The sequence below is a fragment of the Saccharomyces mikatae genome (assembly GCF_947241705.1).
Source record: "Saccharomyces mikatae IFO 1815 strain IFO1815 genome assembly, chromosome: 4".
In the NCBI taxonomy this organism is placed as follows: Eukaryota; Fungi; Ascomycota; class Saccharomycetes; order Saccharomycetales; family Saccharomycetaceae; genus Saccharomyces; species Saccharomyces mikatae.
Genome location: NC_079259.1, coordinates 1171653 through 1199017, shown reverse-complemented (window position 1 = coordinate 1199017; position 27365 = coordinate 1171653). Strand labels below are relative to the sequence as shown.

General features: G+C 36.6%; 19 protein-coding genes across 19 annotated transcripts; 8 read left to right on the top strand and 11 right to left on the bottom strand.

Annotated features, from left to right (window-relative positions):
* Nucleotides 1-101: 101 nt before the first annotated feature.
* On the bottom strand, nucleotides 102-434 carry RPP2B (ribosomal protein P2; the record flags this gene model as incomplete). Its single annotated transcript, XM_056221581.1, has 1 exon — nucleotides 102-434. One exon carries the CDS (start codon nucleotides 432-434, stop codon nucleotides 102-104), a length of 333 nt encoding a protein of 110 aa, XP_056081358.1.
* A 674-nt stretch (nucleotides 435-1108) lies between these two features.
* COI1 (Coi1p) lies at nucleotides 1109-1645 on the top strand (the record flags this gene model as incomplete). The annotated part of the gene is made up of 2 exons (XM_056221580.1): nucleotides 1109-1134; nucleotides 1327-1645. 2 exons carry the CDS (start codon nucleotides 1109-1111, stop codon nucleotides 1643-1645), a joined length of 345 nt encoding a protein of 114 aa, XP_056081357.1.
* Nucleotides 1646-1938: 293 nt separating this feature from the next.
* YRA1 (RNA-binding protein YRA1) lies at nucleotides 1939-3383 on the bottom strand (the record flags this gene model as incomplete). Its single annotated transcript, XM_056221579.1, has 2 exons — nucleotides 1939-2334; nucleotides 3099-3383. The coding sequence occupies 2 exons, from the start codon at nucleotides 3381-3383 to the stop codon at nucleotides 1939-1941; spliced, it is 681 nt and encodes a 226-aa protein (XP_056081356.1).
* A 442-nt stretch (nucleotides 3384-3825) lies between these two features.
* On the bottom strand, nucleotides 3826-5733 carry ARO10 (phenylpyruvate decarboxylase ARO10; the record flags this gene model as incomplete). Its single annotated transcript, XM_056221578.1, has 1 exon — nucleotides 3826-5733. One exon carries the CDS (start codon nucleotides 5731-5733, stop codon nucleotides 3826-3828), a length of 1908 nt encoding a protein of 635 aa, XP_056081355.1.
* A 662-nt stretch (nucleotides 5734-6395) lies between these two features.
* On the top strand, nucleotides 6396-6635 carry SDH6 (Sdh6p; the record flags this gene model as incomplete). The annotated part of the gene is made up of 1 exon (XM_056221577.1): nucleotides 6396-6635. One exon carries the CDS (start codon nucleotides 6396-6398, stop codon nucleotides 6633-6635), a length of 240 nt encoding a protein of 79 aa, XP_056081354.1.
* An 86-nt stretch (nucleotides 6636-6721) lies between these two features.
* On the bottom strand, nucleotides 6722-9757 carry RGA2 (GTPase-activating protein RGA2; the record flags this gene model as incomplete). Its single annotated transcript, XM_056221576.1, has 1 exon — nucleotides 6722-9757. One exon carries the CDS (start codon nucleotides 9755-9757, stop codon nucleotides 6722-6724), a length of 3036 nt encoding a protein of 1011 aa, XP_056081353.1.
* A 576-nt stretch (nucleotides 9758-10333) lies between these two features.
* LSM6 (U4/U6-U5 snRNP complex subunit LSM6) lies at nucleotides 10334-10594 on the top strand (the record flags this gene model as incomplete). The annotated part of the gene is made up of 1 exon (XM_056221574.1): nucleotides 10334-10594. The coding sequence occupies one exon, from the start codon at nucleotides 10334-10336 to the stop codon at nucleotides 10592-10594; it is 261 nt and encodes an 86-aa protein (XP_056081352.1).
* Nucleotides 10595-11023: 429 nt separating this feature from the next.
* On the bottom strand, nucleotides 11024-11329 carry ATP17 (F1F0 ATP synthase subunit f; the record flags this gene model as incomplete). The annotated part of the gene is made up of 1 exon (XM_056221573.1): nucleotides 11024-11329. The coding sequence occupies one exon, from the start codon at nucleotides 11327-11329 to the stop codon at nucleotides 11024-11026; it is 306 nt and encodes a 101-aa protein (XP_056081351.1).
* A 311-nt stretch (nucleotides 11330-11640) lies between these two features.
* On the bottom strand, nucleotides 11641-13122 carry ARH1 (NADPH-adrenodoxin reductase; the record flags this gene model as incomplete). Its single annotated transcript, XM_056221572.1, has 1 exon — nucleotides 11641-13122. The coding sequence occupies one exon, from the start codon at nucleotides 13120-13122 to the stop codon at nucleotides 11641-11643; it is 1482 nt and encodes a 493-aa protein (XP_056081350.1).
* A 298-nt stretch (nucleotides 13123-13420) lies between these two features.
* Nucleotides 13421-14791, top strand: BCS1 (bifunctional AAA family ATPase chaperone/translocase BCS1; the record flags this gene model as incomplete). Its single annotated transcript, XM_056221571.1, has 1 exon — nucleotides 13421-14791. The coding sequence occupies one exon, from the start codon at nucleotides 13421-13423 to the stop codon at nucleotides 14789-14791; it is 1371 nt and encodes a 456-aa protein (XP_056081349.1).
* Nucleotides 14792-14929: 138 nt separating this feature from the next.
* Nucleotides 14930-15199, bottom strand: WIP1 (Wip1p; the record flags this gene model as incomplete). Its single annotated transcript, XM_056221570.1, has 1 exon — nucleotides 14930-15199. One exon carries the CDS (start codon nucleotides 15197-15199, stop codon nucleotides 14930-14932), a length of 270 nt encoding a protein of 89 aa, XP_056081348.1.
* A 335-nt stretch (nucleotides 15200-15534) lies between these two features.
* PHO92 (mRNA-binding phosphate metabolism regulator) lies at nucleotides 15535-16452 on the top strand (the record flags this gene model as incomplete). The annotated part of the gene is made up of 1 exon (XM_056221569.1): nucleotides 15535-16452. One exon carries the CDS (start codon nucleotides 15535-15537, stop codon nucleotides 16450-16452), a length of 918 nt encoding a protein of 305 aa, XP_056081347.1.
* Nucleotides 16453-16647: 195 nt separating this feature from the next.
* Nucleotides 16648-17220, bottom strand: FRQ1 (frequenin; the record flags this gene model as incomplete). Its single annotated transcript, XM_056221568.1, has 1 exon — nucleotides 16648-17220. The coding sequence occupies one exon, from the start codon at nucleotides 17218-17220 to the stop codon at nucleotides 16648-16650; it is 573 nt and encodes a 190-aa protein (XP_056081346.1).
* Nucleotides 17221-17817: 597 nt separating this feature from the next.
* On the top strand, nucleotides 17818-18858 carry VPS74 (Vps74p; the record flags this gene model as incomplete). The annotated part of the gene is made up of 1 exon (XM_056221567.1): nucleotides 17818-18858. One exon carries the CDS (start codon nucleotides 17818-17820, stop codon nucleotides 18856-18858), a length of 1041 nt encoding a protein of 346 aa, XP_056081345.1.
* A 160-nt stretch (nucleotides 18859-19018) lies between these two features.
* On the bottom strand, nucleotides 19019-20554 carry CTS2 (putative chitinase; the record flags this gene model as incomplete). The annotated part of the gene is made up of 1 exon (XM_056221566.1): nucleotides 19019-20554. One exon carries the CDS (start codon nucleotides 20552-20554, stop codon nucleotides 19019-19021), a length of 1536 nt encoding a protein of 511 aa, XP_056081344.1.
* A 311-nt stretch (nucleotides 20555-20865) lies between these two features.
* DXO1 (Dxo1p) lies at nucleotides 20866-22206 on the top strand (the record flags this gene model as incomplete). Its single annotated transcript, XM_056221565.1, has 1 exon — nucleotides 20866-22206. One exon carries the CDS (start codon nucleotides 20866-20868, stop codon nucleotides 22204-22206), a length of 1341 nt encoding a protein of 446 aa, XP_056081343.1.
* A 214-nt stretch (nucleotides 22207-22420) lies between these two features.
* XRS2 (Xrs2p) lies at nucleotides 22421-25012 on the top strand (the record flags this gene model as incomplete). Its single annotated transcript, XM_056221563.1, has 1 exon — nucleotides 22421-25012. The coding sequence occupies one exon, from the start codon at nucleotides 22421-22423 to the stop codon at nucleotides 25010-25012; it is 2592 nt and encodes an 863-aa protein (XP_056081342.1).
* A 177-nt stretch (nucleotides 25013-25189) lies between these two features.
* Nucleotides 25190-26128, bottom strand: YPR1 (trifunctional aldehyde reductase/carbonyl reductase (NADPH)/glucose 1-dehydrogenase (NADP(+)) YPR1; the record flags this gene model as incomplete). Its single annotated transcript, XM_056221562.1, has 1 exon — nucleotides 25190-26128. One exon carries the CDS (start codon nucleotides 26126-26128, stop codon nucleotides 25190-25192), a length of 939 nt encoding a protein of 312 aa, XP_056081341.1.
* A 288-nt stretch (nucleotides 26129-26416) lies between these two features.
* KEI1 (Kei1p) lies at nucleotides 26417-27182 on the bottom strand (the record flags this gene model as incomplete). The annotated part of the gene is made up of 2 exons (XM_056221561.1): nucleotides 26417-27052; nucleotides 27153-27182. The coding sequence occupies 2 exons, from the start codon at nucleotides 27180-27182 to the stop codon at nucleotides 26417-26419; spliced, it is 666 nt and encodes a 221-aa protein (XP_056081340.1).
* Between the last annotated feature and the right edge of the window lie 183 nt (nucleotides 27183-27365).

Genomic DNA, 27365 nt, shown 5'->3' with positions numbered 1-27365 from the left:
ATACAGTAATTAATTATTTTTAAATCACAATGGAATTAAAGATTTGAACTCGATTCCATAAGAGAATGAAGGAAAAGAAAAATATTGATTAGTTAAATTCCTTAATCGAATAAACCAAAACCCATGTCATCATCAGATTCTTCCTTAGCTTCTTCTTCCTTTTCTTCTTCAGCAGCATCACCACCGGCAGCAGCAGAAGAAGCACCGGCAGCAGCAGAAGAAGCGCCACCAGCTGGGACAGTAGCGAACTTCTTTTGACCTTCAGCAATGATTTCTTCCAAAGAACCCTTACCTTCCAAAGAGGACAACAATTCGTTGATTCTGGCTTCTTCGACCTCAGCACCGACAGATTCGACGACGGCCTTGATGTCAGCAGCGGATGGGGCAGCGTTACCACCTTGAACCAATAATAAGTAAGCAGCTAAGTATTTCATTTCTGTTGTTGATTAATAGATATTACTTTCTATATTTGAAATAATCAGTTTAAGCGGTAATAAATTCGCGGACTATTCCTTAATGATCTCCTAGATAGAAGATGGATTAAACAAAATCTGAGTAATAGTTAAAGGTGAAGGCTAAGTACCATCTCTTAAATGAAAAGTTTCAGATACGAAGAAAATTTGAAGAGAAAAAGAAAAATATTACAATTTTTCTGCTTGGTAATGTCACACGAACATACTGTAAGTTTCGCGCTACCTGCGAAATGCCTAGAATGGTCACATGACCAAAAGATAAAAGAACTGTACCAAGTATAAAGAAATTTATCGATCATCTTCATCAGATAGATCATTATTACGGATTAGCAGTAGCACATTTCCAAGGATGTGTACTTTTTCAGTCGCCCTTTTTTTCGAACAGAGTTGGTTTGCAAGAGTAATCACAACGTATAATTGTTTTTACTGCAGACTCGATGATACATGAGTGTTATATATAGTATCTGATACCACCAAAGTTTCATAGGGTATCTTCCTTTGTGGCTGAAAGCATTTTCTTGTTCTTTCGCTATAGAGGGCACCGGTGTTTTGCTGCGTTCAAAAAAATCAAGATGATTCAAAAGAAGAAAATAACAATACCACTTCTCTCTAGACCATGCTAAAATGAACAAACAATGTCAAATCCGTTTCAGAATATAGGGTATGTATCAAAAATAAGAAACGAACTATAGTTATAAATGTTAAGCTAACATTAGACGTCTTATCTTATCTACCGGCAACTCTTCCATGGTTAATCCCTTATCGATCAATGTCTTGAAAATGAGATAGATTGAATCATACATAACCAAAGTGAAGAGGAGGGCAGAAGAAGGAAGCAATGCGATTATTATAGTAAAAATTTACTTTACATTTCTGCAGCTGGTATTACATCCATTTTTATTGTTAAGACTATAGTGAAGTCTAGGAGGGATGCTAAATTCATACCAAAAGCGCGGGGAAATAGTGATGAAATGAATGAGCGAGATTATTACGATAATCTTGCCCAAGTAAAACCAGGATTTCCCCTGCCTAAACATGGAGACAACAGTATTGACAATTCTGAAGACCATGGGTTGGCAAGAAAGAGTAAATATGAAGGTAGCGGACTCAGCGCGGTAACAAGGAAAAGAGGTGACAAATTAGGCTTTCTAGACAGGAGAAGAGATGAGTGATATATATTACTCGATTATTATTTTCAATGTGCATATGTATATATTCATGAGTCTGTAAATAGCGACGTATGTTTGAGTCAAGAAAGTATCGATAAAATAAAAGTTAAGGAAGTAACTCTGTTCCCTGGAGTAGCGTTGTTGTATGATGATGTGATATTATTTTATACATATCAACACTTTATAAATACACTTCTTAATTCTTCAATTTTGGAAAAACTTATATATATGAAACGGAGAAGAAATTAACTTTATTAAATTAAATTAAAATAAATCGAATAGAAAATGAAAACCAGTTATTTCTTTTCAAAATAGTCGGCCATTTCTTTGTCTAAGTCCTCTAGACTCTTTTTAGCAGGTCTTTCTCTCTTTGGTTTGCTTTGGGTTTTGGCCATAGCAGCCTTTCTGTTTGGACCCCTCTTGACTGGTCTGGAGACATTTCCACTCTTTTGCGGCATGGCCTTGATTCTGTCGGCTAAACTCCGGGCTGGACGTTGATTTGGATCAACAATTAAGTTCAATCTCAATCTTGATCTACCCCCATCGATTGGAGAACCGTTGAATCTTTCGACCGCTCTTCTGGCCAATTCGCCGTTCTTAAATGTGATATTAGCCATACCAGTAGATTGGCCTCTTTCGTTGTAACTCAACAAAACCCTTTGAACGCCACCTACTTGAGATGCAAAAAATTCCTGTAAAAAAAAGTTAGTCACATATCTTCATGATATAAGTTCGAAAAATGAAAAGATATGACACAAACAATCAAGCAGATCAGAATATTAGAAAGAATACAAAAGTCCAGTTAAAACAGCCATCGAAAAAAACATGTATCATCCATGTGGTTCTTCGGTCGGTATAGTTAGGTGCTTCAAATCAAGTTTTTTCGTAACAATTATCATAATATAAAAAACCAAGCAATGCATGCATATCTGTTCGTAAGTGCATGAAAAACATGTTTCCCATAGTTATTTCTTGAAACTAATGTCATCCCACACTGAAAGCTACTCCCTCTTAGAAGAATACAAATCAAATTGATCCTCCTGCAAACTCCAGTGTTGAATGATACGCTTTATTGAAAATAGAACGAAACTATCACGGTCAATGAGACAAAACAATGCCAATCTAGAATATAAGATTGATTAGTTGACAGATAGACAGATAGATTGATTTGAGCTAACCTAACCAATATGAAAATAACCATTTTCCGTGGCAACTGATATTTCAAACCTTGTAGGTCATAATTGCGTTTCTAAAAAATAGAATGGTTGGCTTACCGAAATGGTACTCTCTCTAAATTTTTCTCCCAGCGGAAATTTTTTCTTGAATTCCTTCACTCTAAGATGGAGAACTCTTGATTAAAAGTATGCGCCATATCCTTCCTTACAAAGAATCTTTCTCGTATCCACACGAGACGATGCGAGTAACTAAATAAATAGCTCTCATGTATTCAACATACTCTTACAGCATCCTGCTTAATGTCTCTTGGCAAACCCTCGACGTTAACCTTGACCTCTCTAGTGGTGTCTAAAAGCTTGGCAACTCTAGCGACAGCGTTTGGAGGGGCCCTGACGTTTTTTCTGATAGGTCCTTTTCTGTTTGGAATGCTCCTACGTTGACTATTAACTTGCTTACCAACTCTTTTTGGACCATTACCCCGAGTACCACCGACACGAGCTCTGTTACCACCTGCTCTATTAGAGCCAATAATTTCGTCTAAGGATTTATCTAAGTTAGCGGACATTTAGCTGATGTAGGTATTTTTTGATTTGGATTTCTTGAAGTTTCAAATAGGTTGAGGGAGGTTCTTTTTCTATTTGACTTTGCTTTCCTTCAAAATGTATAACTCTGTATGAAAAGATATATTACTTGAAGTAGAAGAAGAACATCCCTGAGAAAAGGCGAACGAAAGGAATGGAAAAAAACAAATTTGGCGGCCTTTTATACTTCTTCGGATTGTAAACCGAAAGCCACGGAAAAACAACACGTCGGCCCGCACCCCACCGTCCTTGCGTCGTCGCGAAAAAAATACTGACGCACAGGAAAAGGAATAATTACAATAATAATACGAGCATAGTTTATTTCTTATATATTTATTTCGTGAACATAGTTATATGAGAAGTTTTTATGTGAGATGGAAAGAAAAATATCATTGGTTCTGTTTTATAGTTGGTGGCTACATATCCTTATTTTTTATTTCTTTTGAGCGCGGCTGCCTCAACCATGCATTTTAGCTGCTCAGGGAAATCCAATACGCCTAATTTGACTTCTAAAAGTTCTATCTGGTTTCTTCTCGCCGAGTTCTTTAGCTCTTTCAATTTCAATGCTAATTTGGATGGAAATTCAATGAGAGTGCTGCTAGTGTGCTTTCCATCAAAGTCTCCGAAGGCTTCAAATAGTTTAGTCCACTTCCAAGACATAATATCATTGTAGGACCTGGTAGGACCCATGATGGCTCTTTCAATCGTGTAACCATTATTATTCCAGATAATAATTTCCAGTGGTACGTTGCACTTCAAGATGGTGCTCAGTTCTTGAATCGTCATTTGTGCAGCTCCATCACCTTCAAACAAGATTAGTCTTGGTTTGTAGTCTTCTTTTACATTACTGCCATTGATGTGTGCATTTGAGTAATCTTGCATGGCAATTCCAACACCTAGAGCCGCAGGAAGAGCCATGCCAATAGAAAGGAAAAACCCCTGTGATATGTATTTTAGTTGGGTAGGAAATGCAAAATCACGAACAGAAAACTGAAAGGAACCAGTTTCACAAACAACGACATCACCAGGGTTTAGAAATCCAGGCATTACCTTTTGTAAGTGAGCTTGTGTGATGATACTTGATTGATCGTCAGTGAGGTCTTCTATTTGCATTGTTTCATTGGTATAAGAAGTCACATTAGAGTCATATTGCAAAGATAGTCTGGCAACGTCAATAAGTTTGTATAGTTCCTTCAAAACAGGTACAAAATTTACACCTTCAAACATTTGTTCATCACCATATTTGGTGTCAACAAAGCGAATATATTCGGGGTGAAATTGGATGATTTTAGCATTTGGCTTATAAGTAAAGGTATAATGCCCATTATTGATTTCATTGATGTCAACTCCAAAATGTAAGACCAAGTCACATGATTCAAAATGTTTATAAACTTGCTTTAAACCCTCTTTACCGTTGTATTGACCCATATACGTTGGATTTGATTCATCAATCACTGATTTTCCCATAACTGTGGAAAAATTCCAGATCTTAGTTGTGTAGATAAGTTCGTTTAGAATATTACTCACACCATATCTATCAGTTAAAACATCTCCAAGGATTGCTGGTGTTTTACTGGAATACATCCAACTCGTAATCTTATCAATTATATCGAGCAATTGAACTTCGGGAGGGTATGTAATACAATCTTGTTGAGATATATGTGGAACCTTAACTAAATTATCAGCTGCAACAGACATATCTGCAAAATCTGCAGGAACAAAAATATAACCAGGCTTAGAATATTTAAAAATGTCTCGTATAACATTGTCGACTTGGACACAAGCAGTTTCAATATCTTCCAGGTAAGCCACTGAACATGCAACTCTGTCTTTCACCATATCATGATATACTTTATGGTTTGGACCTTTGAAATTTGAATTATGTACCTGTGGCACCAAATGATGTAGGTTACGCTCTTTAAAATTATTTGAACGCGAATCTATTGATTTGGCAACACCAACAATGTGCAAGACTTTAACATTTTCAGCAAACGACCCCGCTATACCATTCAGAGCGCTTAGCTCACCAACACCATACGTGGTGATCAAACAACCAATCTTATTAGAATAACGAGAGTATCCATCAGCCGCATAAGCAGCGTTTAGTTCATTACAAGTCCCAACCCATCTTAAACCAGCGGATTCAACATTGGGAGAATATAGATATTCTAATAGGGATAGGTTGAAGTCTCCAGGAACACCAAAAACTGACTTTGTACCGATAGATAATAGCCTTCTGAATATGTACTCGCCGAACGGAATTGTCGCTAATTGATTGGAAACAAGGTGTGGTTCATTTTGATTTACGTATTTCTCAATTGTAACAGGTGCCATGCTTGAACGAGATAATTTTTTGTTATTTTTTAAAGACTTCACAGAAGACGTATCAACTTGTATTAGGTAGTAAGTTGAGACTGTTACGTTTCTCTTACCATTTATATAGTAATAAATGTGAAATAAAAGTTTGGAGAGAAAAATCCAAGAGACATGAACTATCCCTGAATGGGAGGATACAAACAAGCCCAGTTTATATCCTAAAACTTTATTCAACACAATAAATCAGATGCCACTAGCCAATTACGATACCGTCACTTACCGAAGGCGTCGGAGCAACGCCCCACAAAAGCACGTAACATTCAACATTGCCTCGGCAACCTCGGCAAATGGCGGCTATCGTCGGTTACTCCTCCGCTGGCTAACCGACACACTGAAGAACCTTTTCAAAGAATAAAGTAGTACACTTTTACTTCAAGTATAATATAGAGCGATCAAAGAAAGCTATGTAGGTGTATAAAAATCTAACATCAACCTCCTCTTTATTAAGATATTTTTATAAAAGTTCTTACTTTTTGTCTTACCAGAAACGAACCATATTAAACTTTTGACGGAATCGGCATGTGTCAACTTAATAAAGCCGAAGAAAAGGGAGTCTTCAAATGACCTTTGAAAAACACGATTAAAAGAATAACAACAAAAGGAAACGCAATATCAAGGGAATGCCTAAGAGATTAAGTGGGCTGCAAAAGGAGGTCTTACACCTCTACAGAGCTTCCATACGGACAGCTTATTCAAAACCAAAGAAGAACCAAATTAATTTTGTGAATTACATTCATGAAGAGTTTGATAAATATAAAAATTTACCAAGAAAAGACTTTACTACAATTGAACATCTATTGCGAGTCGGTAATAAGAAAGTAGCCACTTTTTCGCACCCTGAAGTGACAAATATACATTAAACGATGTCTTGGTTTTTTTTTTTTTTTTTTTGGTATATATTTATATATCATGTCTATCATATGTTTGTATAAGTTTACAATTAGTATCATACAGATTTGAGTATGTCTTTATAATTTACTAGTATGAATTCCACGATATAATTTCTCTCCTTCATATCCACGATATCCTTTTCACCGTCTAGGTCATGAATAAGACTTGGTGCAAAAACCAACGACAGATTATGTAAGTTCATCAAATTCCTCTCACTGTACTTTTGTACTTTATTGATATGCGCTGCCAATACTCTCAGCACTTCTTGGTGTTCTGGGGGCAAATTTTTTAGAATTTCTCGCAAGCTTTTGAGGGCAATTTCATGTAATGACATTCTCTGTGGGGAATCTGAAAAGCCGTCGTCGTTTAGTGGTAACCTTTCAATGAATTGATTGCTCCTTACTAAGTTTATTAATGAATCATATATGGAAAACGATAAGACTGGGTCTGGTAATTTCCTCAAGTATCGTTTCAATACACTAGCCACTGCATTAATATCTTGATTTAACAAAGCATCCAATTTGGGATTTACCGTATTGTTATGTAATACATTATTCTGAGCAAATTCATTCTCAATTTCTTCAACCAAAGTTTGCGAGCCCGACTTCCTGTATAAACCTTCCATATTCAGGCCTACATCTTCTGCTTCGATGTAATCAATACAGCAATTAATAATCATTGGAACACTACTCTTTTCAAATGCACATCTAGCTGGTAATGACGATCCATATAAATGAGAACCATCAAGCATCAAGTCTAATTTCTTCGGACTTGGAGATAGTGAAACTTTACCCGGTGATGGTAACTCATCGTGTGCACGAATTAATTTAGGAGTCGATATATCTTTCTGTGCTATATTCGTCATTCCACTTGAAGATGAATTTGGTGAACGTTGATGGGATTCTAGATCCCCTGGCTGATGATCCTTACCACCGCTGGAGAATATTTTCCAGAATCGTGGTTTAGGACTGGCATTGGATATGCTCCCTTTTCTGTCTGTATTTGCATTTGGTGACTTTACACTTACAGGTGTTACGCTGATTTCTTTCTGTTCTAAGGACTTCCGGGACGATACTGGTTGTTTATCCTTTTCTTTTATTAAATAATCAACATCACCTAATAGTCTTTCTTTTACTAGTCTTAAATTTTCCACATCCTGCAATAATTTATTTTTTGTGCCTTCTAATTCCCTTACATCTAACTTTAACTTCCTTAAAGTTAACTCAGTAAAATAGTAATCCCTTTCTAAACTTGTTGCACTTTCATCGGTAGAATTTACTTTCGTGGAATCGTCCTCCAATAATGCGTTAGTGGATCTAGATGTCTGTAAGCTGGAAGATCTGTGGTGTGCAGACTCAGACGACAACGATGGTCTCTTGAATAAGGGGCCTGATTCTAAAGGCGGTGTACGGAACATTGCTATATGCTGCCCTGAACTTGAACTTGGATATGAGCCATTCACACGTCTGTTAGCAGTTATGTCGCCAGAGGTTTGCTTTTTGGGCATACCGCCAAGACTACTTTGTGCCTTTTTATGATTGAATTCAGATGATGTATAATTTTCATGCTCTGGTAGAGTGTTGTATATTGTACTGTCACTTTGACCTCTTGATGTGGGATTTTTTTTTGGTTTTGATTTTCTTATGCTCGTATGCGTAGAGGAAACACCCCATCCTGAATGAGTATCTGATTCTTGTGTATAAATGTTATGATGAGGATGTTTTGGATCTAACATTTCCGAAGTTTTACTTTTCAAGTTGTGAACAAAATATTTGGACTTTAAAGAAAATGACCTTGAAAGCTTCTTATTTGGGGAGGGTGTTCCTTTGTTCTGAGGCTGTAAATGATCCGATGTTTGAGGCCTGCTAGAACTTCTATTATCAGATATACGTAACGTTGACGAAGATGTAGATGATTTCATTTCTGGCGTATCTGATCTCGTAACCGGGGAAACATGATTCATAGATTTGGAAGTTAACATCTGCATACTTTGAGATGGTTTATTATTCTCTTTTCCGCCCTCTGATAAATTTAATGCTAATCCGTGAGGAGGATTGATTTCTTCATTAACTTGTACAGACATAGGACTATTTAAAGGACTTGTAATTTTATCAGTGCTATTTCTAGGTGTATTGATTATGCCATCATTTTCTTTGCCATCTGTATCATCTCTGTCAGTCTCGTCTTTATCATAAATTGAAAAAAATCTATTTGCGTTGGGGTTTGAATTTGTAGACTTTGGATCCTTTATCACTATAGAATCATGATTAGCCCTATGAGGCTTCAGCAGCCTATAGTTCACATCTTGACCCATCTTATTAATGTAATCCTCATTGTCCACCAAACTCTGTTCTTCAATACTGTTACTATCATTTTCCAAAGTGGAATTCAAAATGTCGTCTATAGAAACTGTTCTTGCATGAGATGTTCTTTCATTTCTGTCGTTGTTATTGTCATTATTAATATTGTCATTATCTGATGATGATTCATCAATTTCTTGTGAGACTAAAACCTGTGGAGTGAGTTGTTGAACCTCACTGGATTCTACAGGGTTCTCATTTATCGCAGAGTTATTTGTGCTGACAGATGATATACCATTTATCCTGGTTGGCGATAGAGGTCTTTTGATTGATCTCTGGGGAAGTTGAATTCCAGAATTTCCTGTCGAGAAGTCATTTTTTTGCTTTTCCAATAATTGCTGTTTCTTTCTCAACAATTTTTCGTGGCAATCCATGCAACATAATCCTCGTCTTGTCTTCGCATACTTCAAGTTCTTAATACGCTCGTTGCACCTACAACATCTGAAACAACTGGAACAGTAGGCTTCGTTCGAGGAAGGAAGTATAATCGCTGTGTCATCTATTTTGCTGCCACAACTTGTACATTTATCGGAGCAGTCGTAGCAAATTAAAGTACCTGTGTCCAAAACCAGAAAGTCAGACTCTGCATTCAATTTTTTTTCGCATTTGTAGCATGTAAAGCATTGATCATGCCACTTTTTGTTTTCTAATTCATATACCTGACTGGATGCAATAGATTTGTTGCACCTCACACACGAAGGCGATTGATTGATAATAGGGTCAGCAGACATACTTTTTCATCAAAATATCCTTGGTCTGGAGAGCTAAGTTCTACTTCCTTCGATTTTCTCAAAGTAAGCTACTCGCTTAACAATAAAACGAAAATTAAAAACGCTAGGTATGTGCTACTAAAATGACACTCACTGAGGGGTTAACTGATTGAGCTTTTGATTAACATTCTTCAAGCAAGGCCAATTTTCACATCATGACTTTATACTATTTACCCGAATGGGAAATTATTGACGTTTTGCATTTGCAGTAAAATCAGCGGTTACTTAAGTTGAACAGAGAAAGAACAATAAATAAAGTTATATGGATGAAACAATATATTCTTAAATTCAATGAATTAAATATACAAATTAATTCTACACCGCTGTTTTGTATGGATATTTGTGTGCCTTTGCTCTAGACAGGTTTATTTAATATTTCTATTAATAACGCTCTTTACCCGGATGCCACTGGCTCGTGTATAATGCCAAATAAGCAGCGTCGTTACAACACATTCATAATATACAAAAAACGCCATAATAAAGACAAAGTGCAAGGGTATATAGCATAGACAAAACAAGCAAAAAGTATAATAAGCAATGTCAGGTAAAGCTTCTACAGAGGGTAGTGTTACTACCGAGTTTCTCTCTGATATTATCGGCAAGACAGTGAACGTTAAGCTCGCTTCAGGTTTACTTTATAGTGGAAGGTTGGAGTCCATAGATGGTTTCATGAATGTAGCTCTATCGAGCGCCACTGAGCATTACGAAAGTAATAAGAACAAGCTTCTAAACAAGTTCAATAATGATGTCTTTTTAAGGGGCACACAAGTCATGTATATTAGTGAACTGACAATATAAAACTTTCTAATTGCAATGGATCGATAGGTAAGAATTGGCACGCCGTGGTGACGTAAAGTTGTCTTCGCTGGTTCAGCATACATGCACATACACAAATGCGCAGACACACACACACACATATATATATATTGTATATATTTTGTAGGATCGAACAAATGTATTTTTCTTAATGAATTGTTATGAATATATATATAAAGTTTTACTTTGTCTCATGTTTTCCTCTGCTTGCTAAAGAAAAGTGAAAAGGAAGAGCCGCAAAGTGACGGGCTTCCCTATAGACACACAAAAACAATAGAAATTTGTTCTATCACCTATGTACTGTTTTTAACTTGGCTCTAAAATAATTTTTGACATAATGGCTTTTCTTCTTTGCTCTTCATATGTTTAGCTTGAAAATAAAAAGATTCTTACAAATCATAATGTCATATCTCAATGCTCTTCCGCACCTTTATGATGTCTCAGGTGAAAGTAATATTCCATTGAATAACCAAAGGCAATAATACCTAGCGCAAAGTGCCACAATGGTTTACCACTAGCGTTGTCTCCATCAAAATACTTGGCCTTGTATCTGCCCAATCTGGTGTTGACTCTGATGGCCGGTGCTGGTCCTTGAGGTAAGGATTTGTAAAAGTGAACAACATTGGCAATGCGCTTGGCATTTGGTGCTGAACCTATATTCTTGGAAGACACAACTTTTGGAGGAATCAATGTAGATACTGCACGTTTAAAAATCATTTTTTTTTTATGGGTGTCCACTCCTTTCAGGAAAAGTTTTAGATAAAAGTTTCTTCAAGCAATCTCTACAATGTTTTTTATTGTCTTAGAACACAATGTCTTTCTTTATAATTAAAAATGAGGGAGCTATGTGCATATTTTCTCACTATCAAATATTCTAAGTTCCTCGTTCGGTCTCTCCGAAGACCACGCGCAGGATACACACTATTAATAAGAAATCCTTCGATGTGATTGGTTCTATCTGTAAAAAATCAACTCTTACTATTTAAATTTATAAAAACTGCTAGCAACTTGGTAACAACCTAATCAATCTATTCGATCTTTGTACGACTCCATAATTCTTCGAACGTCAAAAATTTCGATCGGGTTTTATGTTCTTTCTGGCCCCGAAGCAACTCTTTCTTATTAATTCTTTTCCAATCCTCCCATGTGGTATGCTTGACGTTAGAGAGGTCGATGGACTTACCTGAGGACAGCGCCCCGCTAACTACCAAGTCTTGTATAACTTTGTCCCCGACTTCAAAAGCATCTTGCATAGTCGAGGCAATAACACCCTTGCTGCCCTTACGGATCCAGCCAGACGCATACAAACGTGGGAATATTCTTCCATTAGTAGTTAAAACACGACCTTGTTCATTAGCTATATGGTCTTTATCAAATCGGACGGATAGATTAGAAAATTCAGGCATGGGAACACCCGCATAACCCAGTGATGAAACCAACAAATCTATCTTATACGTCATGATATTGATTGGGTCCTTCAGGGGTTGTAAACTGTTATCTTCATGTAATTGGTTATTACATAAAGTCAATGAATTGATTGCACCAGACTCATTTCTATTAATTTCCAAAGGAGTCTTTAGATAGTCCAACTCCCAAAATTTATTATATCCGTTACTCGGAGGAGGCGTCTTTTTATAATTTCTCTTTGAACGTTCGTTAAACGGTTTAAGATATTCACTACACATTTCCACTCGTCTATTGAACGCACGATCGTACTTTGAGAGATCAAACATTCCTTTTTTGAAAAATTTAGAATCTATGCAACCACGAACGCCATATTTCTCTAATTCCCAAAGCTCCCTTAATTCTTTGTTAGTGAACTTAGAATGAACGAAATCTCGTCTTGCAATTAGCTTAACTTCCTTTACGGGAGCCTTTCTTATCAAGTTTAGTGCAAGAGTTGAGATGTCCGTATCTTTCCATATCTCATCGATTTGATTAGAGATTAACACACGCGTAATATCAAGAGCGACGTTACCATTGCCTATAATACCAACCCTTGAGACCTTACTCCAATCAAAATCAGTAAATCTCTTATCATTTGCAAAATCAGGATGTCCATTGTACCAGTTGACAAATTCTCTACTACTGAATACTCCCTTTGTTCCTTTTTCACCAGGGATGTTCAGTTTTCTGTCACCTGTACAACCGTAACTTAAAATAACAGCATCTTGACTATCCAATAAAGTTTTTAATAGTATTTCTTTTCCAATGGTCACGCCGCCAACAAAAGAGAATTTATGTTTCTGATCTTTAGGTAGAGAATATTCTTCTGCACATGTAGTAAACGTTTCTTCACAATTTTTGACTTCTGGATGATCAGGTGCTACACCATATCTACTTAAGCCAAAAGGAACGGGTAATTTTTCCCATATGGTGACATTCAATGGAATTGGCGACTTCTTAAGTAAATGGTACGCTGTGTAAAATCCAGAAGGCCCTGATCCAACAATGGATACTGTCTTGCGATTTATTCGCGAAGAAAGTCGTCTTATTTGAACAGTATTCATCTCAAATGAAGTGACTAGACTGGAAAAAAAGAAAGAATGAAATAACAAATAAACAGAAGAATGAGATGTACCAATTAAAGTCTATAGCGAAAACAGAAAGCCATTTGTTCTCTTTTACGCTGCTTTCGAACAAATATTGACTGCTCTCTGGATTATATCAGTAGGTTACCCTTAAATATCGTGGAAAAATTCAATGTGATTGATATAAAATAAAGATTTTCAGCTTTCTGCATACACAGTGCTGTAGATGTGCCAGGTGACAGTTCGGAAAAATGATGAAGTGAACCCTCAATTAACCATGTCGGATGAGCCGATTGGCATACAAAATGATAAACAGGCTGCTTCAGATCCAAGCAGTGTGGTTACTTCGTCAGCAAGTAATATTGATAATGACACCGTCCAGGGTAAACTTTCAAAATTAGTAGGTGATGCTATGTCAAGCAATCCCTATTTTGCCGCTGGCGGTGGGCTCATGATTCTTGGTACTGGCTTAGCCGTGGCTAGGTCCGGTATAATAAAGGCCAGCAGGGTGGCATATCGACAGATGATTGTCGATTTAGAGATTCAATCTAAGGATAAATCATATAGCTGGTTTTTGACTTGGATGGCTAAACACCCTCAAAGAGTATCCAGACACTTATCTGTAAGAACAAACTACATACAACATGATAATGGATCAGTCAGTACAAAATTTTCGCTGGTTCCAGGTCCGGGAAATCATTGGATTCGTTATAAGGGAGCATTCATCTTGATCAAGAGAGAAAGGTCCGCAAAAATGATAGATATTGCGAATGGATCACCATTTGAGACCGTAACGCTGACCACTCTATACCGTGACAAACATTTATTTGATGATATATTAAATGAGGCCAAAGACATAGCTTTGAAGACTACCGAAGGTAAAACTGTTATTTACACTTCGTTTGGCCCTGAATGGAGAAAGTTTGGTCAACCAAAAGCCAAAAGGATGCTGCCTTCTGTGATTCTGGATAATGGCGTCAAAGAGGGCATTCTTGATGACGTTCATGATTTTATGAAGAATGGTAAATGGTATTCTGATAGAGGTATCCCATACCGTAGAGGCTATTTGCTGTACGGGCCTCCCGGTTCCGGTAAGACGAGTTTCATCCAGGCTTTAGCTGGCGAATTAGACTACAACATTTGTATTTTGAACCTCTCCGAAAATAACTTAACAGACGACCGACTAAACCATTTAATGAATAATATGCCAGAAAGAAGTATACTGTTGTTGGAAGATATTGACGCGGCTTTCAACAAAAGAAGTCAAAGCGGTGAGCAAGGTTTCCACTCTAGCGTGACATTTAGTGGGTTACTGAATGCCTTAGATGGTGTCACATCATCTGAAGAAACGATTACCTTTATGACTACTAATCATCCTGAGAAACTAGACGCGGCCATAATGAGGCCGGGCCGTATTGACTACAAAGTCTACGTAGGTAACGCAACTCCATATCAAGTGGAAAGAATGTTTAAGAAGTTTTATCCAACTGAAACTGACATATGCAACAAATTTGTAGAAAGTGTTAAAGAATTGGACATCACTGTGAGCACAGCTCAGTTGCAAGGACTTTTTGTCATGAATAAAGACGCACCACAAGACGCATTAAAAATGGTTACCAGCTTACGAGATACCAATCACATTTTTTAGGGGCTAATGGTGTCCTATTACATAACGTGTATATAGTGAAATAAAAAAAAAAGTTCTATTTTTCTTGTCTATAAAAAACGGAGTTAGTTACTATTAAAAATAAAAGAATATATAATAACGAGGCTTACAGATACCCTTTCATTGACTGTCTAAAAAAGCCTGTGTTGCAGTTTCGACATGGTAGGGATAAACTTCCCTTAGACCTTCTGCTGCTGCCCTTGCCCTAGCATCCAACAGGATTTTCCTCAAAATTGCTTGAAACCCACATGCCAATAGTAATTTTTTGCTATACTCCTGAGTGGGCTCTTCATCCCGATTTTGCCGCTGAAGAAGATCTTCGAGCTTATTTTCCTCCACGTCTAGACTTAGTTGTCGCAGTAAGTAATTGGCTAATCCTTCTGTGTCCATGGACGACTCTAAAAAATGTTGTCACTGCAGCATTTTGGTTTAAGCGAGAGTTAATTATGTTGGTCTGAGCAACCAAAAATAAACAGTTCAAGTGTTGCTACCCGTTTTTGCAGTTAAGATCACTTACCACGGATAAGTATCGGCGGCTAATCCTCATGGGACGCCTTTTGTGATATATAAATACATGCATCTAGTGAAACCTTTTCTTCAAAATTCACTCGCTGACTATAAGCCCCAAACAGAAGCTTTAAAACTACGTATTCTACTACTAATTGATTAGAAAATATCACTTCATACACGGTTGAAGTGGCTTAAGCATTGTTTGTGCTTGAAAAATGAATCAAATTTGGTCTACTGGCCCCTCAAGTTTTTACCTTAACTCTGAATGGAAAGAAAATAAGAGAACTAATAGAACAATTGAAGACTCATTAAGAGAATTAGATGGATTAATTCATTCTTTGGAGAGAACACATATAGAAGTACAAACAAATCCAAAACTAAAGAGATGCATACCATTTTCAAAAGACATCGAAAAGAAGGAAAATAAAGATGAAATCACCAACAGAAGCTACATGCATCAAACAAATAGTATTCCATTAGCAAGTTCAAACCTGAATCGGAACTACTCTATTTCTAGAGGGTATAATCAATCTGAAAACAATAATAACTATTACAAGGAATATCTATCGAAACCAAGGTCTTTCCAACAGTTAACCAAAGATCAAACTTTAAACGAGTTCATTAAAAGGAAAAGCTCCGCAATTATCCCTCCCTGGCTAAATATTCCGGAAAATTCAAGATTCTTTGTAATAAAGTCCTCATCTTTGAGACATGTTAAAAGATCGTTTTACAACGGAATTTGGTCGTCCACCCATTTTGGTAATAAAAGGCTCTCTGAAGCATATAAAACACTGCCTTCAGGAGCCAAAGTTTTTTTGTTTTTCTCAATAAACACATCAGGAAGATTCTGTGGCGTTGCTGAAATGGTGTCAGATTTAAAAATGGATTTGGACACCAGTATTTGGGAAGACGAACAAAAGTATGGAAAAGCGTTTAAGGTAAGATGGGTGATTGTACGTGATGTTAATAACAGGTCGTTAAAGAGGTTTTTGATACCATCCAATGAAATGAAACCGATAACACATTCCAGAGATACTCAGGAGGTTCCGTACTCAATCGGAATTTCAATAGTTAATCTATTCAAGATCCAAGATTCTGATATTTTTTCCTTCTTGGATGAAACATACGAATAGACCTTTCCTTGTTTATCAACATTTATTCACAGTTTTCATTCATTTTTAATTTTGTCTCTGGTTTACTGTTATTATTATTATTATTATTATTATTATTATTATTATTATTATTGTTATTGTTATCTTTTACGTAATATATCATAAAACTACTTCTATCGTTATAATATTCAACCAATAAGAAGCAGTATAAAGCAATCATATTAACCCGTCGTATAGGTTTAATGCACCAATAATAGAGGGATCAACTTTAGAACCCTCCCTGAATTCGTCCAGCGTAATGTAACCATCCTCATTCTTATCCATCAACTTGAATATCTTCTTGACCCTTGACTCCGGTGTAGCTTCATCTTCATTCAACGTGACCATAGACCCCATCATCTTATAAACACTCGCCACAATAGTCAGCATTTCATCGAAGGTGATGTATCCATCATGATTCAAATCATAAAGCTCGAAGGCCCAGCTCAGCTTCTCCTCCATAGTACCCCTGGATGTGGTGCTCAAAACAGTGATGAACTCTTCAAAATGTATAAATCCATTGTTATCCTTGTCAAAAACAGTGAAAAGATGATTAGCAAAATCCTCAGGAGAACCAAAGGGAAAAAACTGCTTATATATCTTAACAAAGTCTTCCCTAGTTAATTGACCACTAGGGCAATCTCTGAGAAACCCTTTGTGCCATTGTTGAATTTCTCTCCTATCAAAATAAGTGGATTGTTTCAAACATGTCAGGTCGTCCTTGGAAAGTTTTGAAGTCTTGGCTCCCATCTTTTCTAATGAAAAACAGTTTCAAGTACAAAATAACTCTCGTCAACTCTTGAAATGTCAGCAACTAGTTTCATAAGAGTCAAGCGCCCGAGTTCCTCATTTAAGTCACTGTCAAGATAGACATTATTCAGTATTCTATAGTATAATTGAAAAAAGAGAAGAGCGTTACCCTTTCTATATCGTCAATAATGATATTTTCTGGCTCTTTTTTACTCTCCAAGCAGTCAGCTACGGAGTGAAAAAGAGGCTAATGGGCATGTATTTACCTAGAATCACTGTAAGTAACTTACTAACTTGGACCGTAATATTATTATCTTTCTGGTTTTGAACATTCACATCTATTTGTGTGGCAAGTGATTGCTTTCTGGGTACATTGATTTTCTTCAGTTCTATACTGGCCCGTTGCTTACGCTGTTTAATTTACTTTTTCTTTGGCTCTAGCTGCTGCATTTATAGATTAAAAGTAAATTTCAAATTTCTAAGCTAGCGAATATAACTAAACCGGCAGTCTCGTTACCAGCCTATATTTCTATCATAAACTCTGATCCGATAAAGTAAAAGAATTAAAACAGAGCTTTTAAAAAAACAGGAAAAATTATGTCTACTTTACAACGTCGTAGAGTCAATAGAGCAGATTCTGGAGATACATCCTCCATGCAACCATCCGCTAACAATATCAATGCTAAGGGAGACAAAATCGCTAGTGTTGCTGTTGACGATGATGATAACGGAACTAATAAAAAGATTGCATATGACCCAGAAGAATCGAAATTGAGGGACAATATCAACATCCCTACCTTAACTTTGATGGAGGAGGTTTTACTGATGGGTTTAAGAGATAGAGAAGGATATTTGTCATTCTGGAACGATAGCATTTCGTATGCTCTACGTGGCTGTATAATTATTGAATTAGCATTGAGAGGTAAAATCAGGATCCTAGATGACTCCGCCAGGAAAAGGTTCGATCTTTCTGAAAGATTGATTGAAGTTATTGACGGTTCCAAAACAGGAGAAGTTTTACTGGATGAAACTTTGCAATTGATGAAAAACGATGAACCTTTAACGATTTCTAATTGGATTGACCTTTTAAGTGGTGAAACATGGAACCTTTTGAAGATCAACTATCAATTGAAGCAAGTTAGAGAAAGGTTGGCTAAAGGTTTGGTTGATAAAGGTGTATTAAGAACAGAAATGAAAAATTTTTTTTTGTTTGACATGGCTACTCACCCCATCGCCGATGCAAGCTGCAAAGAAGCCATAAAGCGCAGAGTACTTTCTGTACTAGTATCTAGGAATATGGAATTAAGTTACAATGAATATTTTCCGGAAACAACATCTTTTAAAATCATTAGAACTTTAGCTTTAATATGTGGATCGTATGGGGCAAACGTATTGGAAAATGTCTTGACTACATTAGAATATGAGAAGAGAGATAAGGCAATTAGTAGAGCTGAAGAAATAATGGCGCAATTTTCGCAATTTCCGTTTGATTTAGAGAAAGAGACTGAGTTAGGGATTTCTGTCAATCTGAATAAGGAGGTCAAAGAAGAAATGGAAAGCAATCCTGGTCATAATTTACAACTGGAAGTTATCGCCGGTGTGTTCGAAGTGTTTTCAAGAATGGATATGCTATTATGATAATAAAGTTGGAACCATCCCTTTTCAAACTCGAAAATGCTTGGATGTTTTATAAACTTCTTACCCTAATAATCAACATTTATATATATATATGTATTTATACGAAATGAATATTAAATACACGAAAATTCAGTTATTGTTTATGCTATCCCACTTATATTCACTGCTTAAATGAATCCATATGCTTTAAATACGGGGTTAAAAATCCATTATTACCATATTTATTCAGGTAGAAGTTTACAACCCTCTCATTTTCAAACATGGATGGTTTTGTGGACACATTAGAGCGAAGACCTTCGTTAAATGCGTGTATTAGTGACCTTGACTCATTCGCGTAAGTCTCCCCACATGACTCCCACCAAAAACCTCCACCCAACTTGTTATGCAATACGTATTCGGCCTTCGTTTTTACTGATTTAGTGTTATCGTAACTGATGAATATCGAATTCTTTTCGTCAAAGCAATATGCTGAAACGTACTTGGGATCATACCGTTCTATTGTGCCTTTCTTCGGTAGGTTTTTATATGGCCAGATACCTTCTTTACCATCAGCCTTATTTACTTCTTTAGTAAGCTTTCCCACGCCTTTGAAACTTTGATTGATTAGAATAGTATTCTGAGTGAATGGTTGGAAACCGCTACCTTTGATGTGGAAACTTCTTCCGTAAGCTGCCATTCCCAAAACTAACTTTCTGGAATTGATGCCAAATTTATCAATCATATAATGTATGGCAAAGTTTCCACTTAATTCTGTCTCGCTGAATAAATTGCTATGATATCCCGTTGTCTCTGACCACGAGCCATAATAATCATACGTCATCATATTCCAGTAATCAATATACTGGTCAATCTCTGGGATTGGCAAGTAATATAACTTATCCTTGAACGCAGGGGCCGCAATAGATAACTGGAAATGGTCTTCGACGCCTTCTCCGAAAATTTGGGACTCTAGACTATTCAATTTCGATCGTAACATCCTGACTAATTTCAGATAACCCTGGGGTTCTGACTTGTTGTTTTCAGGAAACTCCCAGTCCAGGTCAATACCATCAAACCCTAATTTAAACATTGTTTCTACTGAAGAATCAACAAAAGCTTGCAGTAAGTTCTCATTTTTTATTATGACCTTGAAATTTTCACTATCTGACCAGCCTCCAATTGACATGATAACTTTAAATTTCTTACCAGAGCAGGAGTGTTTCAAATAAAAGAGTTCACCAATGCAACCTAAAGGTAAAATTTTCTGTATATCATTACTCGAGTTGCCATCAATTAATTCTGAAGATTTGATTGCCAACGGTTTGTACAAATTCATTTCTAAGTCTGACCAATTATCGGTGCTTTCTATACCTCCGGTTCTAGGATTAATCCTGAAAAATGCATAATAAACATGTGATACTTGCGTTAAATTAATGTCGTGCGGGAAATGAAATCTCGGTTTGTAAGGTGACCAATTCGAATAATAAACCCCTGATACAAAACCTTCGCCATCGACATTGGGTCCCTGAGTTTGATCCATGTTAGGCACTTTATGTCCACCATTGTTAAAACTATCTCTAATTTTGTTAGACCTCTGGTTCTTGAAAATTTTTTTATATAAGCACATTTCAATAACTATTGTTACAATGATAAGTAGTATTAGCAGGTGAGATATCAAGCTAGTCTTTGATCCGTGGTACAACGAGAGACTTACCATATGATCACTTGTATTCTCTGCTTATGTAGGTTGCAGGTAACAAAGTCAGAGATGTATTTTTCGACCTTACTACCACAAAAGATTTTTCTCTGATGTACCTTTCTAATTAACGAGTATTCTTTCAGGATCAATAGAATTATTGTGTCAAATTCATTAGGATTACCCCACCATTGATTTTTCCAGTTTTTCTACTGCTTTCACGCCTTGTTTTTGTTTTTAGAATGGAGTGAGTGAGTCCATGCATGGCAATATACAATTTTAAATATCAAATTACTTGACAATGAAACCTCCCTTTTAGCCAAAGACTAGTTATGCCAACTGAACATGATGCTGTTGTTAGATTGACTAAGGAATTAGATGGTATAAATTTGCATAGCGCGCCGGATATCGTGAGGGAGCACCAAAAGAAGTCATTCAACTGGAAAACTAATTCTGTTTCATCATTGGGGAATATGTCTTTACAACAATCAGAAAACCATATCAATGGACACCCTAAATTTACACGTGTTTCATATACCTCTTTTTCGCATAGTGGCATGCATAAATTTCCCGCGAAACCGCCAAGAGATATATTTCATGAAAGTAAGGAAGTAGCTCTATTCACAAATGGCCAGGCTTATACCACTGTACGCAAAGATATTCTACCAAATTTAAAAGGAGATATTGCTGAATTGTGTGAAAGGTCGCTTCTCGATGCAAGAGAACGGAAACTTCCGTATTTGGGTCATGACTTATTTGCTAATATTGGGCAGTTCGTTCCAATGACAATATCCGAGCTAGATAGTATATTACCGTGTATTTCATACATTGAGAACTGGCGACTAAATAATCATGGTGAAGATTTTAAGATTGGAAGGAAATTTACGGTTGTGACCACAAGACATCATATCGTGGATATGACTATGCACCTTTTTGACAGACGAAATAAAAAAAGGTCACTGGTTGCCACGTATATGGGGGCAGGTCTGATTTCTTTTTCTAGAAACCAAAAAAATGATTCCCGAATGTCTAAAGAGGGCATTTATTCAAGTGATCCAAATATGAAGAAAATTTGCTACTCAGGATTTGAGTTTGAAAATTGGGTAACTGAGGGCATTAAAGCTGCTGATTTAAATGGCTCAAAACTTCCTGTTTTTTCTGTTGTAGAAAGTAAACTTTCAGAAGAAATTGGTCTTTTAATTCGTTGCGAAATGGATGCATTCAATCCTGTTTCGGGAGCAAACACAGAATTAAAATGTTTTGCCCCATTATCAATGCATAACTCTAATCATAGAAGAAAACTTCTGAAAACATGGATACAGACAGGTTTATCACCTAACTCCGATATCATGATAGGTCTAAGAGATAGCCACAGTGGTCAATTATTAGATATTCAATGGTACTCAAGGGATTCACTATGTATGAAGTTCAATCATTCAGGTTTACCTTCGAATAAAAGGGAACTTAATTATAATGCCAAAGTTGCGGTGGAATGGTGTAATCACTGTATCAAATCAATTTGTGAGCTGCTGGGAGCAAACATCTCTGACTACAGCTGTAAAAACCCGGAATCATTTGAAATCAGTATAGATTCGAACAACACTATCGCCATCACTAAACTTAAAAATATTCCAAAACATGTGGAACTATTTGGAACCTCGATACATGTTTAATATATAATAATAAACTTTTATAATACAATTCTATCCCATTTTTTTTGTCTTTATTTGGGTGAAGATTAAATTACGCTTAGTATTGGTCCTTTTTTTTACTTGCAAATAAGGCTCTTTTCCTAATGAAAGGAGATGCTTAGCCGAAAGAAGTTGAAAAATATTTTTACTCATGGGTAGGCATTCATGACAGTGGGAAGGTGATAGCCGTAAATTTATGTGGGTGGTACGATACCAGAATATATTGGAAGACGGCACCATTAGTGTTATTTCATGTTGTCTTCAGGCCTCCAAAAGTTATAGCATAGGTAGATCAAGCAAGAACCCATTGATAATTAAGCATGACAAGAGTATATCTAGACAACATATCACATTAAAATGGCAAAGCAATAGCGGTTCAGACTCGAATCATAATAGTCTCTGTTTAATAAACCAGGGTAAATTGACATCAATAAATAACAAGTTCATGAAAGTCGGTGAAACATTTATCATCGAAGCTCTGGGAGTTTCGAATTCTACTTTTATCGAACTAGGTGCAACTCCTATCCGTATAGAGGTTGAATGGAAAAATCAAGTCTGGAATATTCCTTCTCATTTGGCACAATTTAGAACCGCACTCTCCCAATTCGGTATTTCCACAGAGACATCTATTAATGAAGTTCCTACCAATATAATGATCAGCGATTATCCGAGTAGTGATGACAATGTAATACGGGAGTTGTGTGCACTTGCAGAAAATATACCCTTAAAAAAGTCACAGTTGCTAGTTAAGTTATGCAATACGCTCCTGTCGGCATCCATAACGGATTTAACGTTCGATGAAAGATGGAATGATATCGTAAAAAGTCCGGAATACGATGTCTTTGACGCAAATCCGGATCTTTTGTTTTCAAAATTTATGAAGCTAAGTGATATCACTATACTAACCACTATTAGTAATGAACCATATTTACCGTCTATCCTGAGAAGATTCAATATAAAACTTTTTGATTTCGTCGACATCAATAGTTTATATAAGCATGTCGATAGTTTGAAGCCATCAACGAAGTATTTAATTTTAACTTCTATGAACAAGAAAGAAAATGGACAAATTCTATGTACTACCAAATGTCTATTGACGTCATTAATAAAAGATACCCTAGCCTCAGTAATTAATACTAAAAGCGTATCTTTTGAAGCTCCAAATAATGAAACACCCGTAAGAGACCCTGAAAAGCTTTCATCTGCTTCAAAAATACATCATACTATTGAAACGGAGGCTAGTCCTGTAATTTTAAAGAAGCGGAGGTTGAATAGGCGCAGAGTTCTACCGCTTGATAGTTTGAATTTTTTTGCTGGAGGCTTGAATGTTAAGGCTTCATCAGAAAGCAAAGATATAACTGATGTTAAGGAGTCCAGATGCGGTTTAGATTCGAAGTCTGTCATCTCAAGCCCTATAATTGGCAGAGCAGAGGAGAAACATTCCTTAATCTCTCAGGACACACAAAAAGTGGCTGGAGATATTGAAAAAGAAAATGGTCACAATAGCACTGGTGCTATAATCGTCAGTAGTCCGGAGTCAGATGCTGTACGCACGAGCAAGAGGTTTTTAGATATATCCCCACAGCAGTCGTCGACAAACATGACACGACGTGACTCCCAAAAGAAATCTGCTGACTTTGTTAACTTTGAAACTGCCGCTACAAGTTCTATGGAGGAGGATAAAGCTACTAAAGCTTATAGTATAACGGGCCATCCCACACATAGTGTAACTCAAACCTCGGAAGGGAGCCATGAGCTTTTTAACTATTCGCAAAAACTTTCCTTTCCATTAAAAGCTGATCTTGAGTCACCTGTAAAGGAAGTTTCTTTTAGAGAGAAGTCTAGTGCGCCACATTCATTTGTTCAAGCTATACAACAAACAAAAAAGAGAGAAGTCAAAAGAGTTAAATCAACCATTGTTGAACTGGAAGATGATGAGTTGAGTGAAGAAGCTATTAACCAACTAGAAAGGTTGGCTATTGTAGAGGCCAATAATGATTTACTAAGAAAGTTGCCTGATTATAGGCTGAATACTGTGAGCAGTTCGACTGAAAAAGGTGGTAATGGTGTAATAAGGCAAGAGTGGCAAAGGCGTAAGAACTTCAAAACATTTGTCAAAGCATGGCCAAAGTTTAAGGCACAAAAGGAAGGGAGTAAGAACGACACTCAGAAGTCGGATTTTATAAGAGGTGCTGCCTTTTTAATCACCAGAAACTATGTTCCGCTAAAAAAGTATTCAAAAAAGAACAAGGTTACAAAATGGGACAAGGAAGAGAGTGATGATATGCATGCTCTGACTGAGATGGAAAAAATAGGATCTAATGCATATATATCTGATACTACAAACTCAACCACAATTCATAAAAGACCACAAACTCAACGTATATTCATAAGTGAGGATAGTTCAGATAACGGAGAGGAAGATTCATTCTCTTTTTCTCGTGGTTCAGATGCTGCACCTAACGCTCAGCCAGGAACAATTAAACTCTTTATTACTGATGATAATGGCAATGATAATAAAAGCGATAGAGTATATGATAAAGGGAGCAGTTTCAAGTTGGTTACAGAGAGTGGGACTGATTTACAGCAGAATATGTCTGAACAATCTTTCAAGACAAATGGGCGTGGCATGGGCGCAATCAGCAAATCGCGTGGCTCGTCTAGAGCTTCAGATATCTATCACAACAACAACAACAACAACAACAACAACAACAACAATGCTGCTGATGATGATGATGATGATGATGATGATGGTCCAAAATTTAAGTTCAAAAGAAGAAAAGAATAAATCTATGTTTATTCTCTTCCTTCGCGTCCTTTTGCTGAATTATATCCACTTTAGCATTCGAGTACATGCGTATATACTTTATAAGAATAACAGAAATGAAATAAAAATATGTTTCAACAACGTCATATTCACTAAGAATGAGAATTTCAAATGACTATGGGTGATGACACACCATGCTCATTTAAAAATGGGGAAAGAGCTCCATTTCATGTCAACGACTCTCTTTTCACCGTGAACCTTAGATAAATTGCTGATAATCTTGAAATCATCCTCAGGTAGGGTAAATATCTTGAAATTGGAAACAATTCTTTCAGGGTTAACTGATTTGGCTAGAACAACATAGCCTCTTTGGATACTCCAGCTAATGATTAATTGTGCTGGAGCAACACCGTGCTTCTTAGCCATATCAATAATCGCTTGCTCCTCTAATAAAGGGGCATTGACACTTCCGAATGGGGAGTAAGCTTCAACAACGATACCTTTTTCTTTACAAAAGGCGATTAATTCATTTTGTGGCAGTAATGGGTGGATTTCGATTTGGTTGGCAGCCGGCACTAATTTGTTACTTGGAGACTCCAATAGTGCCTTGATGTTGTTAATGGAGAAGTTAGAGACACCGACAGCTTTCGTCTTACCTGTCTTTGGCAACTCTTGCATAAGATCCCAAGTCTTGATAAAGTTCCATTCTCTAGTATCAACGTCGACAGTGCCATCGTCTAATGTCGGAATGCACAAAACATTACCATCAGTAATCGTCTCAGTCTTCAGGGGCACTGGCCAGTGCATCAAATAGAGATCAACATAGTCCAGGCCAAGTCTCTTCAAAGACTCATTTAGAGCAGCTTCTGGGTCACGTTGTTCAGTACCCCAAAGCTTGGTGGTGATGAAAATATCTTCACGAGGGACTCCAGAATCTTTGATAGCCCTGCCAACTTCTTCTTCATTCAAGTAGATAGCAGCAGCATCAATGTGCCTATAGCCAGCTTTCAAAGCTGCGATTACCGAATGATAGCCGTTATTCTCAACGGAACGCCAAGTCCCGAATCCCAAAACCGGAATAGAAGCACCGGTGTTTAGTTTCAATGAAGCTGAAGAATTCTTTAGCGTAGCAGGCATAATGATTTACAATGTGTGGATATTGACGGTACCAGATTGTATCAGTGAAGTGACTTTATATCTGACTTAGGGAAGAAGAATAATATCAAAGCAATTGATTGCAACCAAAATAGGGAATTGCCTATTTATTGTTTTTTTCCTGGTTTTTTCTTTTATTATTACGTAAGAGTAACTTTAAGTTGGCACGTGATGTGGACAATAGGATAAAGTTAAATAAAATAGATCATCGATATAAAATGCGTTTCTTCAACAATCGAAGGCTATAATGCTGAAGTTGAATTCTTCTATTTAATTTAGTAAATTTTTACATAGCTTGTAACAACCTTTTTGGCTCTTGGCGTAGAGCCTTTTCCAAATAGGCTTGTTTTTCAAGTTTTGTTCTACATCATCTCTATCAACTAAATACTTGGGATGGTGTAGCAATTCCTGAACAAAGGATGCCAAAATAAGGTTGAAATAGAACCTGAATATCAATGATACCAATGTAATTAGAATAGTTATGGAGTATTCGTAGCTCTCAGTAGCACTTTGTTTACTTATATCAGTATTACGTACTGTAAGCCTCTCGGTTGATATCAGATTACTGTTATTACTTTGTGATGCAACGCCACCAGCAGTATCTTCCAAAGTAAACCATTGCGTGGTAAACCATAAAGTAAAAAAACAAGTAAACAGGGTATCGAGAGTGTATAGTGCGCAGATTTGAGAGAAAAGCAATAAGTTTGGCTTATGAATCAAATATAGCCCTTGTGAAAATATAATTAATGTAAATACCGACCAAAGATATGCTACCCATTGCATGAAATCTAATGGATGGCCTGTAAACAACGCTAAGATACCATAAACACCACTACATTTGTTCAGAATAGAAATACCCAAAACAATCTCGACTGCAAGGTATAATGGCATAAACCCTAAGAAAGACTGTTAAAATCATTTTTGAGGATGAGTTAGTAAAACTATGCTTTACCATTGAATTTGTGTAAGAAAGAAAAAAAACACTTGTTGTTTGTCTTCAACATACTTTTGGAAGGGTCAAAAGGAAAGATCTCATGACTGATGTTGGTAATTGTAATTGATGAGTTTTTCACTGGTATCACTTCTTCTCGTATTTTTTGTTATATAATTCACGTAAACTTTTGTACAGGTTTTCCCGCTCGTTGTGCACTTTTTTTCTAAGAGTATCAAAGAGGAAAGCGTGTGCTAAAGCAAGAACATGGTCGGAAGAGTATATATA